At 35.8% G+C, this 14,385-nt stretch overlaps 1 protein-coding gene across 1 annotated transcript; it reads left to right on the forward strand.

The window, feature by feature from the left end:
• Positions 1 to 833: 833 nt before the first annotated feature.
• LOC120084902 (small ribosomal subunit protein uS13z/uS13y/uS13x) lies at positions 834 to 3,668 on the forward strand. The gene is made up of 4 exons (XM_039040712.2): positions 834 to 1,027; positions 1,178 to 1,338; positions 2,968 to 3,156; positions 3,342 to 3,668. Exons 1-4 carry the CDS (start codon positions 1,025 to 1,027, stop codon positions 3,445 to 3,447), a joined length of 459 nt encoding a protein of 152 aa, XP_038896640.1. The 5' UTR covers positions 834 to 1,024; the 3' UTR covers positions 3,448 to 3,668.
• Positions 3,669 to 14,385: the final 10,717 nt, after the last annotated feature.

Raw genomic sequence — 14,385 nt, forward strand, 5'->3', positions numbered from 1 at the left:
GCTTCCAATCTTAAGTACGAGTTCTAGTTGATTTGCAATTTCATCAATCAATTCTTCTCTCGCTCTCCATCTTGCTCCACTCATGTTTGATCTCGCTCTTGTTCGCTCTAACTTTTGTTTGTAGCCAAAACCAGACACGTTTACAAATGATACTTTTTTTTTAAACCATACGTATACTTCTCGATATAATTTAAGAATGCAAAATGAGATTGTTGTTATTTTTTAAACAAAAAATAATATATGTTAGAAATGTTCATATCAATATAATTCTGAGAATAAATCTACAACCAAATTAAAATTTTAATTAGATTAGCAAAATTTAAAATAATTACTATTTTCTTAAATTATACAGTTTTACTCGTTTAGATATTAAATTTTGTTAAATAAAAGTTCTATTACCAAATAAAATAAAAAACAAATAAGTATAAAGAATTAAACACCACCAATAAACCATTCAACTCATTTCATCACACTCAGTAACGCGTAAACACACACTAATTCATTATATAAATTGTGAATTAATATCATTATAGAATACAATTTCCTATAAATGGTTAAAATTGATATAAGTCAACCGCTATATGACATAATATTTGTACGATTAACCTCAAAGTTATTGTAAAAAAAAAAATTGATACTTTGTAAAATGAATCAAAATATTTATAAATATAATAAAATATTATTATTAATAGTGATAAACACTAATAAATGTCGATAGAAAGTGACATTTTTCCAATATTTATAAGTTTTTTTTTAGTAGTTTTATCCTTCTAAACAAATTTTCGAAAACATACCTATAAACTTTAGTACTTTTGTTTCTCTAAAATTGTCCACACAACGAAGAGAAAATTAAGGTTTGAGGAGGGTATAATGGTCAATTTGGTATAGTCGGAAACCCTAGAATCTGATTGACAATATATAAAATCCTTCTCTACTCACTACCCAACGATCTCCTCTGGTTTTCTCCTGCCTTTGCTGCCGCCGGGAATTCTACCAACTCCTTGCTTCTATATCTACATTCGCCATGGTAACTGCACTTTCTTCTTTCCTGTTCTCCCACTTGTTCTTCTATTTTCGGTTCTTGAATACCCTAATTTATTCGTTAGGGTTTCATATTCTTCTCCGAATAATCGATTTTTGTTGATTTGGGGATTTTTTATTTTTATTTTGCATCTAGTCGCTGGTAGCAAACGAGGATTTTCAGCACATTCTGCGTGTTCTCAACACCAACGTGGATGGGAAGCAGAAGATTATGTTTGCTCTCACTTCAATTAAAGGTATTGGAAGGCGTTTTGCTAACATCGTCTGCAAGAAGGCTGATGTCGACATGAACAAGAGGTACCCATTGCTTTATCTTTCCCTTTTTTAATTTCCCCTTTTTGCCGTTTGTCGTCTATCTAGTTTGATGGAAAAATTCGACCATTAGATTTGTTAAATGGGTTTTGTCCGTTGTTTTTCTTTCTGCCTGCTACTGGTTTAGTGTACCCGTTCCTTAGTATTTGTTAATAAATTTAAGCTTTAAGTTCTACATAAGAAAACTCAAGTTGTGTGTGAGATATTTGGGAAGATGTGGGAATTTAACAGGGTATTCCTTTTGGTTGAATCGTTGAAAATTTTAAAATATTTGAAGGAGCTTATTTGTGTTACAACAGTAACACTTTAGTATACTGGTATGGTATTTTTCTGCATGATCACGTCAACTACTGTAGAACATGTTTTCTGCAGTATTTCTAACGTCCTCTTTTGGTCAATATTATTGTAAGATTTAGGGTTTTTCTAGAAGTTGATTCATGTCTGCAGCTGAAATATGAAAGTAGTATGTAGGTTATTGTTGGGAAGAACAAGAAAAAATACAATGAAAACAACAGGTGGAGTACAGGACCTTCAATCATGAGTCTTCACTTAGGAAAAACCTTTGCCAGGATAAGGATGTCAAAATATTAGTTAACTTTTCTGACAACTGGGTCTTGTTGACGAAAAAAGACTATAATCTGATTTAAGTTATAAGAGGAAGAAAAAGGAACAGAAATATGAACTGCACCTAAATTTCCGGTTGCTGGAGTTATCTGCTGCAGCTTTGTTTCTTCCTTCTTTGATATGATTTATTGACATATATTTCTATATGCAAATATCCCTGCAATTCTATTTTGATGTGTAGCTTTCATGAGAGTAAATGTGTTTCTTCTAATAACAAAACTGACAGTAACCCAAATACAAACTCGCTAACCCCACGCTGAATGATCATAGGGACTGAGCACCTAAATACAGCTTAATATAAATATTGTCTTAAAGATTACTGCAAACTGAGAAATAAACCAAGTGCCTCTAGTGCACTGAATGAAATGAGGCCAAAATCTTAGTGAAGACTTGATGGATATTGCCAATAATCAGGAATTCATGAGTCCATGACTGAGGCCAAACACAATTCTTCCTCTTCAACATCGACTTTTGCAGGCAACTGAAACACCTATTTGTTAAGATCCTGTTTTTATGATGATCTTTATCAACTCCTCTAGAAATTTGTCAAAAACTGATAAGTACTAGACAATTTGAATTTGAACCATTTATTTGATGATAATCCTTCACAAAGACTTTGAAGAAATTAGATTTGTAGCTTAGCCTTAGGGTTTTCTTTTAGTATGAGAGATACTGGTGCAACTGTATTGTTGGTATTTGTAATTTCTCATGAGAGACCGGGGTAGGAGCAATTAACTCTCATTTGTTGCTTGCTGGAGTAGTTCATTTAGAAAGTACATGGTTTTGGAGTATGTTTTTTTAGCACATCTAACCTAGTAGATTTTAATCTGTTCTTTGTTATTTGTTTATTGACCTCAAATGAATTTGGTTTTGAATAATTGTTCCTTTTATTATCATCTTAGAGGATGTTACAATTCAGGGTTTGGGGAAAAACTCATATGGCTTGTCTAATTTACATCTTTGTTTTCATTTGTTATTTTTGCAAAACAGGGCTGGTGAACTAACTGCTGCTGAGTTGGACAATCTCATGGTGGTTGTTGCCAATCCACGACAATTTAAAATTCCCGACTGGTTTTTGAATCGGCAGAAAGACTACAAGGACGGGAAGTATTCTCAAGTAGTTTCAAATGCATTGGACATGAAGTTGAGAGATGATTTGGAGCGGTTGAAGAAGATTAGGTAACATCTGTTTTTGGTGTCATATCATTCTATGCATTATGTTGACTCTAATAATATTCTTGAAGCGTTTCTGCTAATGGCTGATATATATTTTTTTTCTTGGAATAATTCTGGATATCGAACACCACACGTTGCATTACGAAAATTCGTAGTTCACTGATTAATCTTCGGCATGTTGAATGCAGGAACCACCGAGGTCTAAGGCATTACTGGGGCCTCCGAGTCCGTGGTCAGCACACTAAGACCACTGGTCGCCGAGGGAAAACTGTTGGTGTCTCCAAGAAGCGTTGATCGAGTCAAGTATGTTGTGGTTGGGCAAATCAAGTTCTTTGGCCTTCTAGTTGAACATTTGAGCTGTACTTTCTTTTTGGAATTTTTATTTCAGGATGTGGTATTTTTGTTTAAGTTTTCCCCCTTTTTGCTATTGTCTTTTAGGCTAGAAAAGGAAGGTTGAGAATGACAAATAGTAAAGCTTATGAATCCATCCATATTGATCTTTTTGGTGTGAAAAAGTGTCGAAAGATTTTATTTATAGAAATCTTGTTTGGCGCAATCAGGTTTTGCTTGAAACCAGGGTGCAATTTAATTAATTGGGTTGATAATCGTCTTCATTTTGTTGATTTTCAGAAAAATGTTTGTTTGTTTGTTTGTTTTTTAAATTAATTGAATTTATAAACTCTAGGTAAGTTCAGGCGCCAATGATACTGTTTTAGGGAGCAACATGAAATTGGTTGCTAAAGGCACAGATTAGAAAATGAAGAAAAATTTATATGTAAAGAGGTAATTCTTTTTTTAAAAATAAACAGGTCTAATTATAAGTTCAAAATTTCAAATTTCAAGGTTGCCTAATCTAATTGGTGAAGTCTAAACAATTTTTCAATAGGTTATCGAACTTAATTCTTGTAATCTCAATTTTAAAAGGTGTTTTGAACCTTAATTTAGTTGTCTTGTAAATAGCTAATTAGACATCATATTTGATATGTTCTCAAATAGCTTAACGGATTAAGGTCATAAGTGTGGTGGATTCATCTTTTACATGACAGACTTGACAGTCAACTAGCAAACAAGAATTAAGTGGTTTTGTATTAGATTAAAAGGGAGTTAACATAAATGAGTTTAAATTAGGGTGACATAAGAGCTACATTAGTGAGAGTGTGGTTAATAGGAGGTTTATACACTTAATTATTAGTCCTAAAAGTACCACCATGATAATTATCCTAATATTTAACATCTTTTAACATTCCCGCGTCCATCTTAAAAAATCACTCAAACTAATCTAAAACTAAAAACTTTATAAAAAAAGGGAAGCTACTTAAAGGGTTGATTGTGAAGTTCAACTTTAACATGTGAATTTTCTTCCAAAATAAAAGGTTAAGAGAGAGAATCTAAAGTAGAATTGTTAGTGATAATAGTTTTTTGGAAAACTATTGAAGTAGAAAAGTTGAAGTTTTACCAGTAAAAAGGTAAATCATGGAAAGTGCTAGCAAAACTCAAGAGATTTCGACTTGGTGTGCAAGTTGAAAACATAAACTAGCAAAGCTATTAATTTAATGGAAAAAGGAAAATGCTTTGGCTTGAAGTAGACGGAAAGTTGAACAAATGTTAAAGTAAGAAAGTTAGATCTTCTAGGATCACCATTGACACAAGAGATAGACTTAATAACATAGCTAAGTTGATAGCAAAAAGTTGCTATAGATGGGATGGAGTAGCTCAAGTCATAGAAACATGAACTATTCAGCAAACTTCTTCATATGCCTTAATATTTCGCCTTGGAGCACACCGATTTTGTTAAGAAGAGAGATGAAATCCATGCATTTATGTGTCAACTTTTACGAGTTGAGTATGGTAGTGTAGCCAGGTCGCAGGGATGCAGGTGAGGGGCCATCAGTTGCCGAATCCGAATTTCAAATCCTGATCCAAATCCTGGGCTTGAGACATTATGAGAGGGATGATAAGTTTTCTCTTGTATGGACAACGAGTTAATTAACTCTAAGGATTATGGACATTCTCAAGATAGATGTACGAATTAGGAAGGTTTGCATCTTTTTTTATAAAAAAATGATGTCAGATCAGTTACAGTTATTGTGAGTTTATACTAATATGTTTTAATTGACTGATGCTCTAGTATCCAGGGAATTTAGGAACCTCACTATTAGAGGGATTTCTCATTTGTAGCAAGGTCGAAATAGTGATATGTGATTGTGTAAAACCTCCCATTATATTCACATACAAGAGGAGGGAAGAGGAGGGACAAAAAGGGAAAAACACCACAAGAGTTAGTTAGAGGGATAGTGGAGTATGAAAATATGGGGGAAAAGGGAAAATCTGTTGAGAAATCCGTTGGGGGTGGGACCACAGGGGGCTAAACAAATAGGAAGAGAAAGAGAGGAAGAGGTGGAGAAGATTTTGGGTGAAAGACGTTTCATCCTTTAGGAGGGGGTCCAGCACCTCTCGAATTTGAGGCTGGAGGATACCGTTCTGCATTTCTAGTTTTTCCATTGAGTATTTTTAATTGCTCTCTTGTTTAGTTTTATTTCTTATTTCCTCTGTAATTCTGGATTGAGAGGATTGCTGATAAGTTGATAAATAAAGGGTGGAAGAGTTTGTTGATTGCCATTGTTTCTATCCCTTATCTTATTTACCTTGATTTCGAATTGGGAGAAGGGTAGGAAGAATCCGGGGCTTAACACTTTGGTATCAGAGCCGCTACCTTGGGGAAAACGCGCGCCATGGCACAAAAACAATTGGAAGAGAGAATTGAGGCTACGGAGAAGGAAATGGTAGGGCTGAAGGATCTTTTGTTTGGCTTGTGCAAGAACCTGGAGAAGCTGACCGAGGAGGTGAGAGAGAACAACGTGGCTCGAAAGAAGGAAGAGTCGATACTAACCGAAGGGAGTAATCTCAAATCGAAAGGGAAGGCAGAGGAAGCTGAATCTTCTCATACTTCCAGTGGAGGCAGCTTGGACAAAGGTAAGTATAAACGTTTGGAAATGCCCTTGTTTACAGGTGACAATCCGGAATCGTGGGTCTATCGAGCAGAGAATTTCTTTGAAATTCATGAGCTCTCTGATGCTGAGAAGGTGAAGGTTGCTATGATTAGCTTCGCCCCTGATGAAGTCGATTGGTTCCGGTGGAGTAACAACCGGAGAGCCATTACTACCTGGGAAGAGCTAAAACGCAGGTTGTTTGAGCCCTACCGGAGGGTTGGAGAAGGAAGCTTATGCATGAGGTTATTAAAAATCTGTCAAGAAGGTTCATACCAAGAATATGTGAAGAAATTCGTCAACTATTCTGCGCCATTGACGGACTTATCAGATGAAGTACTGAAGGATGCATTCTTGAACGGATTGGAACCGGAGCTGCAAGCTGAGGTGGTTAGTCGGAATCCCAAAACTCTTGACGAGTGTATGAAGGAAGCCCAGTTAGTGAATGACCGGAACATCGCACTCAGGCTGGCCTTGAAGGAGTTGGGCCGAAATGGGCTGAACTAGAAGATGGGCCAAAATGACAAAGGGGAATTAAGTGATAAAAGTCAGGGGAGGCCTATGGACAAACCAACCATGAAACAAATTGCATTGCCTGTGAAGTCGTTAGTTCCCATTCCTGCAAAACAAAATCCTCCCATCAAGAAGGAGGCCCCAATGAAGAGACTAAATGACCTTGAGTTCAGAGAACGAATTGACTTCCGTTGTAATGAAAAGTACGCACTGGGACACCGCTGTAAGTTCAAGGAAAATAGACAACTAATGTTATTTATAGCTAATGAAAAGGAGGAAATGGAGGAAAAAGAGTTAGTCGAAGGAGAAGAACTAGTTGAATTGAAGAATGTGGAAGTGTAAGAGAAGGTTGAACTATCATTGAACTTCTTACTTGGTTTCTCAGCAAAGGGAACAATGAAACTCAAGGGAAAAATCAGAGGCAAGGAAGTGGTAGTCCTCATTGACTCGGGAGTTACTCACAACTTTATCCATCAAGAAACGGTAAGGGAGCTGGAATTACCATTGGAACAACAGAAAAGGTTCGGGGTGGTGATAGGAAATGGAAGTGAAATTGAGGGAAAATGTATTTGCAGGGGGGTAGAGCTCACACTCCCAAATTTAATGGTGAAGGCTGATTTCTTGGCTATGGAGTTAGGAAGGATGAATGTGGTTCTTGGAATGCCATGGCTATATACCACCGAGTTCATGGGAATCTACTGGCATTCATTAACAATGGCTTTTTGGTCGAATGGAGCACCTATCATGTTGAAAGGGGATCCCTCCCTCACTAAGGTTGAAGTTTCTTTTAAAATGCTGAGTAAGCAGTGGAATGATGATGATATGGGCTTCTTGGTAGATTTCCAGCATCTTGAGTTTGAAGACCTTGATGGCACGGAGGAAGGAAGGAAGGAAGAAGGCCAACCAGCATTACCTGTCATAATTTAAGAATTATTAGATCAAAACCAAGATGTTTTCAGCTTACCTTCTTCATTTCCCCCTGGAAGGGCAGTCGACCACCAAATAACCATTAAGGATGGTACCAATCCAATCAATGTCAGGCCCTACAAGTATGGATATGTGCAGAAGGAGGAGATAGAGAAACTAGTTCATGAAATGTTGCAAGCTGGTTTCATTAGACCTAGTAGAAGTACTTATTCAAGCCCGGTTTTGCTGGTGAAGAAGAAGGATGGGGGTTGGCGATTTTGTGTAGACTAAAGAAGGCTGAATCAAGCTACAATAGCTGATAAATTTCCTATTCCGGTCATTGAGGAGTTACTTGATGAGTTACACCTGGCTGTTGTATTCTCCAAGCTTGATTTAAAATCAGGTTACCACCAAATCTGCATGAGAGAGGAAGACATCGAGAAGACAGTATTTAGAACCCACGAAGGGCATTACGAATTCTTAGTCATGCCTTTTAGGCTCACAAATGCACCTGCAACTTTCCAATCACTTATGAACCAAGTTTTTAAACCATTTCTACGTCGCTTTATACTTGTGTTTTTTGATGATATTTTGGTTTATAGTCTAGATGTTTCCACTCATGAGACTCACTTAGGGTTGGTGTTCAACATTCTAAGAGACAACCAACTCTTTGCTAACCAAAAGAAATGTGTGTTCTGCCGGGAAAAGATTCAATATTTGGGGCACTGGATATCACACCAAGGGGTTGAAGCTGATGGGGGAAAAGATCCAAGCTATGGTCAACTGGCCATGCCCCACAAATGTTCTGAATTGAGGGGTTTCTTGGGTTTAACCGGATATTACCAGCGTTTTGTGCAAGGTTACAGTATCAAGGCAGCCCTACTAACATGTTTGCTAAGAAAAATAGTTTCAAATGGGATGAGGCTGCCACTCAAGCATTTGAAGACTTGAAGCAGCAGATGGTGTCTTGTCCGGTTCTAGCATTACCAGACTTCAACCAACCTTTCATTATAGAAACAGATGCCTCGGCAATAGGGGTGGGGGTTGTTTTGACTCAAGGAAACAAACCAATAGCCTTTTTCAGCCTAAAGCTCTCACAGCGTGCTCAAAACAAGTCCATATATGAAAGGGAATTAATGGCAGTCGTGTTGGCTGTCCAAAGGTGGCGTCATTACTTGTTAGGAGGAAGATTCACTGTGATTTCAGATAAAAAAAGCCTTGAAATTCTTGGTGGAACAGAGGGAAGTACAACCACAATTTCAACGATGGTTAACCAAGCTTCTTGGATATGATTTTGAAATACTTTACCAGCCTGGATTGATGAACAAGGCAGCAGATGCCCTGTCTAGAGTACAATTACCGTCTGAACTTATTAGCTTGTACTCATCAGCCGTGGTAGATGTGGAACTCATACTAAAGGAGGTGGGGGAATATGAGAAACTACAACAAATCATTGCCTTATTGAAAGATAATCCGAAGGGCAAACCTAACTACAAATGGACAAATGGAAGGCTACTCTATAAGGGAAGGTTAGTAATTCCTAAACAATCGACTTTGATTCCCTCCTTACTGCACACTTACCATGATTCCATACTTGGAGGGCATTCGAGGTTCTTAAGGACCTACAAACACATGAGTGGGGAGTTATATTGGCTGGGAATGAAGAGTGATATCAAACAATATGTGGCAGGTTGTGATATTTGCCAAAGAAACAAAACAGAATCTCTAATCCCTGCAGAACTACTACAATCGTTACCTATTCCCGAGCTAACCTTGGAAGAGTGGACCATGGATTTTGTTGAAGGCCTTCCTAGGGCAGGGGGCTTTGATTCCATCTTAGTAGTGGTTGATAGATTGAGCAAATGTGGGCATTTTATTCCTCTAAAGCATCCATTTTCAGCAAAGCAAGTAGCAGAAATCTTCATACAAGAGATTATCAAGCTTCATGGCATTCCCAAGTCGATTACCACGGATAAGGATAAGATCTTTTTGAGTGATTTCTGGAGAGAAGTCTTTGCAACTTTGGGAACTAAATTAAGGAGAAGTATGAACTTCCATCCTCAAACTGATGGACAAACTGAGCGAGTAAATCGGTGCTTGGAGACTTACTTAAGGTGTTTCTGCAATGAGCAACCTAATAGATGGAATAAATGGCTGGCTTGGGCAGAGTATTGGTATAACACCACCTTTCATGCGTCAATAAGGACCACCCCATTCCAAGCTATCTATGGAAGGACTCCCCTGCTGTTGATCCATTATGGGGAAATAAAATCAAGAAATGATTTGGCTTTGAATGCACTTAAGAAGAATATGGAAATTGCACAAAATAGAATGAAGAAGCAGGCTGACCAACATAGACGTGAGCTGAAATTTGAGGTAGGAGATGAAGTTTTCCTCAAACTAAGACCCTACAGACAAAGGTCTCTAGAAAAAAGGAAAATTGAGAAATTATCTCCAAGGTTCTATGGTCCGTATCAAATAACTGAAAAGATAGAAGAAGTGGCATATCGACTGAATTTGCCACCAGAGGCAGTTATACATGATGTATTTTATGTGTCTCAACTTAAGAAAAAATTGGGTAAGTCGTAATATATACAGCCATTACCTCCTATGCTAACTGAAAAATTTGAGCTACAGGTTGCCCCTGAAGTGGTGCTTGGAGTAAGGTGGAATGGAGAACTAAACATACAAGAATGGCTTATTAGATGGAAGGGCCTTTCGGATATTGAGGCCACTTGGGAGTCGGTAATGAATATCAAGCAACAATTTCCATCCTTCCACCTTGAGGACAAGGTGCATTTTGAGAGGAGCGGTAATGTAAAACTTCCCATTATATTCACATACAAGAGGAGGGACAAAAAGGGAAAAACATCACAAGAGTTAGTTAGAGGGATAGTGAAGTATGAAAATATGGGGGAAAAGGGAAAATCTGTTGAGAAATTCGTTGGGGGTGGGACCACAGGGGGCTAAACAAATAGAAAAAGAAAGAGAGGAAGAGGCAGAGAAGATTTTGGGTGAAAGACGTTTCGTCCTTCAGGAGGGGGTCCAACACCTCTCGAATTTGAGGCTGGAGAATACTGTTCTGCATTTCTAGTTTTTCCATTGAGTATTTTTAATTGCTCTCTTGTTTAGTTTTATTTCTTATTTCCTCTATAATTCTGGACCGAGAGGATTGTTGATAAGTTGATAAATAAAGAGTTGAAGAGTTTGTTGATTGCCATTGTTTCTATCCCTTATCTTATTTACCTTGATTTCGAATTGGGAGAAGGGTAGGAAGAATCCAGGGCTTAACCGATTGTTTTCGGACTAAAGAGTAACAGATGGATTGTCCCAAGCAAGGTTTTTTTTCCCCAATAGTCTTTAGCCATAGGAAGCCTCATGTCGAGTTTCTAACGAGTACGAGACTTAATTGGACAAAGTTGTTCCTCAGGCATGTAGCTATTAAGAAGGCACTACAGTCGACCCTACTAGAGTACAAACCATTTTTAGTTGACTAGATTCGCTCTACTAGGTATCTAGAGATTACATCATATGTTAGTATTGGTGATTGCATGGTCACATGTATGGAAATCTCTATATGCCAGTATGACAGTTTTTTGAGTGAATGTGTTAAAGTACTGACGATTGTTAGTAGCTTAAGTTTTATAATGGTTTTCACCCATAGACTGATGGTCAAGTAGAGTATTTGAACCAAATTCTAGGAGGTATGTTATGTAGTTGTGGCGTTAGTTTGGTAGGAAGTAGGGACTTTCACTTGTATCCTATGGAGTTTGAGTACATTAAGGGGGTGTTTGAATTGAGGGAATTAGAATGAAAATAAGTGTGGATATGGGCAAGGGATACCCATCCCCTTGTTTGGTACAAGTTTTGAAGCTTTAGGCATGAGAATATGCTTTTTCCATGCATCATTTATACCCTTGAATGACACCCATCCAAAAAGGTGAGTTGTCTTCATTCCTACTCTCTTCTCTTTTAATACATTTATTTATTCTTTTATTTTTATATATTATTAAAACTGATTAATTTAAATTATTTATTATATGAAAATTAAATTTATATTTTATAAAATTATATTAAATTTAAAATTATTGTGTATGAATTTAACTACTACTATTTAATAAATAAATTAATATATATATATATATATATATTACAAAAATTTAACATTTATAATTTTTATTTTAGTTTAATAAACTAGTTTATATATACACACATATATACCTATTCTTATTTTTCAATAAATTGTCAAGAACTGAAGCAATAATATTATCAATCAATTAACTAATTAGTTATATTTATAGTTAGTTAATGATCATTAGGATAAATATAATATCATTTGTTGTTTCTTTAATTAATACATCATAATTATATAGATTCATCAAATCGATCCTATCAAGTTATGTAATCAAGTAGCTTTAATTGTAAATTTTTCATTTTACAAATACTTGTAATTAATAATTTAATTAATATTATTATTTGATTGTTAAATAATTAATTTTCTCAAAATTTTGAATTGAATTTGTTGTTTATCAATAAATCTATTAAAATTTTAGAGAGTTTTCATGATTAATTTTACAAATTAAGTACCAAAAAAATTATTCCCATAAAATCTTGATAACATTCCCATGTACAACCAAGCACAGTCATCATTCATTCCCATCAATCTTATTCTCAGGCTTATTATTCCCAGGCATCCTTAATTCCTAGGCATATATAAAACCTTAAACCAAACGACCCCTAATAGTTATCAAAGTGGTTTTGGCATGATGCCATTTTGAGGCTTTTTATGGAAGAGTTGAAGGTTTCCTGTTTAGTGGGATGAAGTTGGGGAGCAGAAATTGTTGGGACCTGAGTTAGTATATAGTACCAATGATCCTATCCAAAAGAATAAAACCAAAATGCAAACAACACGAAGCAATCATAAAAGTTACGTTGGTATGAGATGCAGAGACTTGGAGTTTGAAGTAAGTGGTTTAAGTGTTCTTAAAAGTAGTACATATGAAGGGTGTTTTGGGTTTGGAAAGAAAGGGAGCTAAGCCTATATTTTCATTGAGCCATTTGAAATATTAGAGCAAGTGGGCTTTAGGATATATTGTTAGTGTCACTTTTTACAGTTTACAGTGTTTTCTTTGTTCCTATGTCAAATAGGTGGCTGTTAAATCAATTTCATATGGTGGACTTTGAGTCCTTGTATTTGCATGAGAACCAAAGTTATGAAGCAAAGACTAAGCAGATTCTTGCAAGAGAAGTGAAAACTTTGCGCAATTGGGAGATGACATTAGTAAAAGCTCTATGGAAAAATACATAGTTTGCAGAGACAACTTGGGAATGAGAGGATGAGATGAGGACAGAGTACCTAGAGCTCGTTCAAGATTAGACCTTCTGAGAACAAAAGTTTTTAAAGGAGGGAAAAATGTAACATCCCAAATCTCAGGTGAATTTAATTTGCTTATCTTAAATTGTTTGGATTTTATGGTTCTTTAATTTTGGATTTTGAAACCAAATTTGAGAAAATAGTTAATTATTGATAAGAGAAATATGAAATTTTAATGGTGAAAGGTTTAATATATGGATTGGATTGATAAGATTTGGAAATTTGAGATTTAATTTTGTAGGAGAAGTAAAGGGATGTCAATGATATATATATATATATATATATACTGTAACTAAAAGAAAGAAGACAAAAAAAAAAAAAAAAGGAAATCCCTCGTCCTCACACGTGCAGGCCCCCTCGCTCTTTTAGCCCTTTTTTTCCATGGGTAGAACCAAATTGGAAGTCAGCTGCTACTGGGAAAAATTTCACGAAATGACTCGAAACCCAAAAACTTTTCTACCAATAATCTCTTCCTAAAAACTTTTCTACCACTGACCTTTTGCCCATGTGAAATTTTAAAATTACCCTCAGTTTTTAAAAAGCCTTCAAACCGCATGGTGAATGCATCTCTACTAATACTTTAAGCGATCAAATAAATATTACTAAGCGATCAGAGAGATATTACTAAACGATCGGATAAATAACTAAGCGATTGGAGACATATTACTAAGCGATCAGAGAGATATTACTAAGCGATCAAAGAGATATTACTAAGTGATCAAATAGATATTACTAAGAGATCATTTAGCTAAATGTTACACGATCATGTAGAGAATACTAAGCGATCGTTTAGCTATCCACTATAGTTTTTATTAAATGATCGTTTAAAGAATACTAAGCGATCGTTTAGCTAACTGTTCCGCGATCGTTTAGATATCCATTATGCGATCGTTTGGCTAATATTATGCGATCGTTTAGGTTTTGTTATGCGATCATTTAGATAATACTAAGCGATCGTTTAGCTAACTGTTACGCGATCATTTAGATATCCATTACGCGATCGTGTAGTAATTTATGAAGCGATCGTTTGGCTAATACTAAGAGATCATTTAGGTTTTGTTAAGCGATAGTTTAGATAATACTAAGCAATCATTTAGGTTTTGTTATGCGATCGTTTAGATAATTCTAAGCGATTTTTTAGCTAACTGTTACACAATCGTTTAGTTTTCGTTTAGATAAATTCATGCTAAATTTGTAGAATACAATTGGTGTTGTACATTTAACTAAGCAAATAAATAAATAAGCGATCGTTTAGATAAATTTGTGCTAAAATTACATATTGTACAGTATAATTGGTGTTCTACAGAATATAATTGGTGCTAAAATTACATATTGTATAGTATAATTGGTGTTGTATAAAAAAATTGAAGCGAAAGCAAAAATTACATATTGTTTAGTCTAGATGGGCCAGTACCAGGTGTTATCAACATTTGTCTGCACGTTTTCTTCTTA

This window comes from Benincasa hispida, chromosome 9 (genome assembly GCF_027475165.1).
Source record: "Benincasa hispida cultivar pf3 chromosome 9, pf3_genome.v1.1, whole genome shotgun sequence".
Lineage (NCBI taxonomy): Eukaryota > Viridiplantae > Streptophyta > Magnoliopsida > Cucurbitales > Cucurbitaceae > Benincasa > Benincasa hispida.

Coding starts and splice junctions, on each gene's coding strand:
- LOC120084902 (XM_039040712.2), top strand. Junction 1,339..2,967: donor GATGTCGACATGAACAAGAG/GTACCCATTGCT, acceptor TTTGCAAAACAG/GGCTGGTGAACTAACTGCTG. Junction 3,157..3,341: donor GAGCGGTTGAAGAAGATTAG/GTAACATCTGTT, acceptor TGTTGAATGCAG/GAACCACCGAGGTCTAAGGC.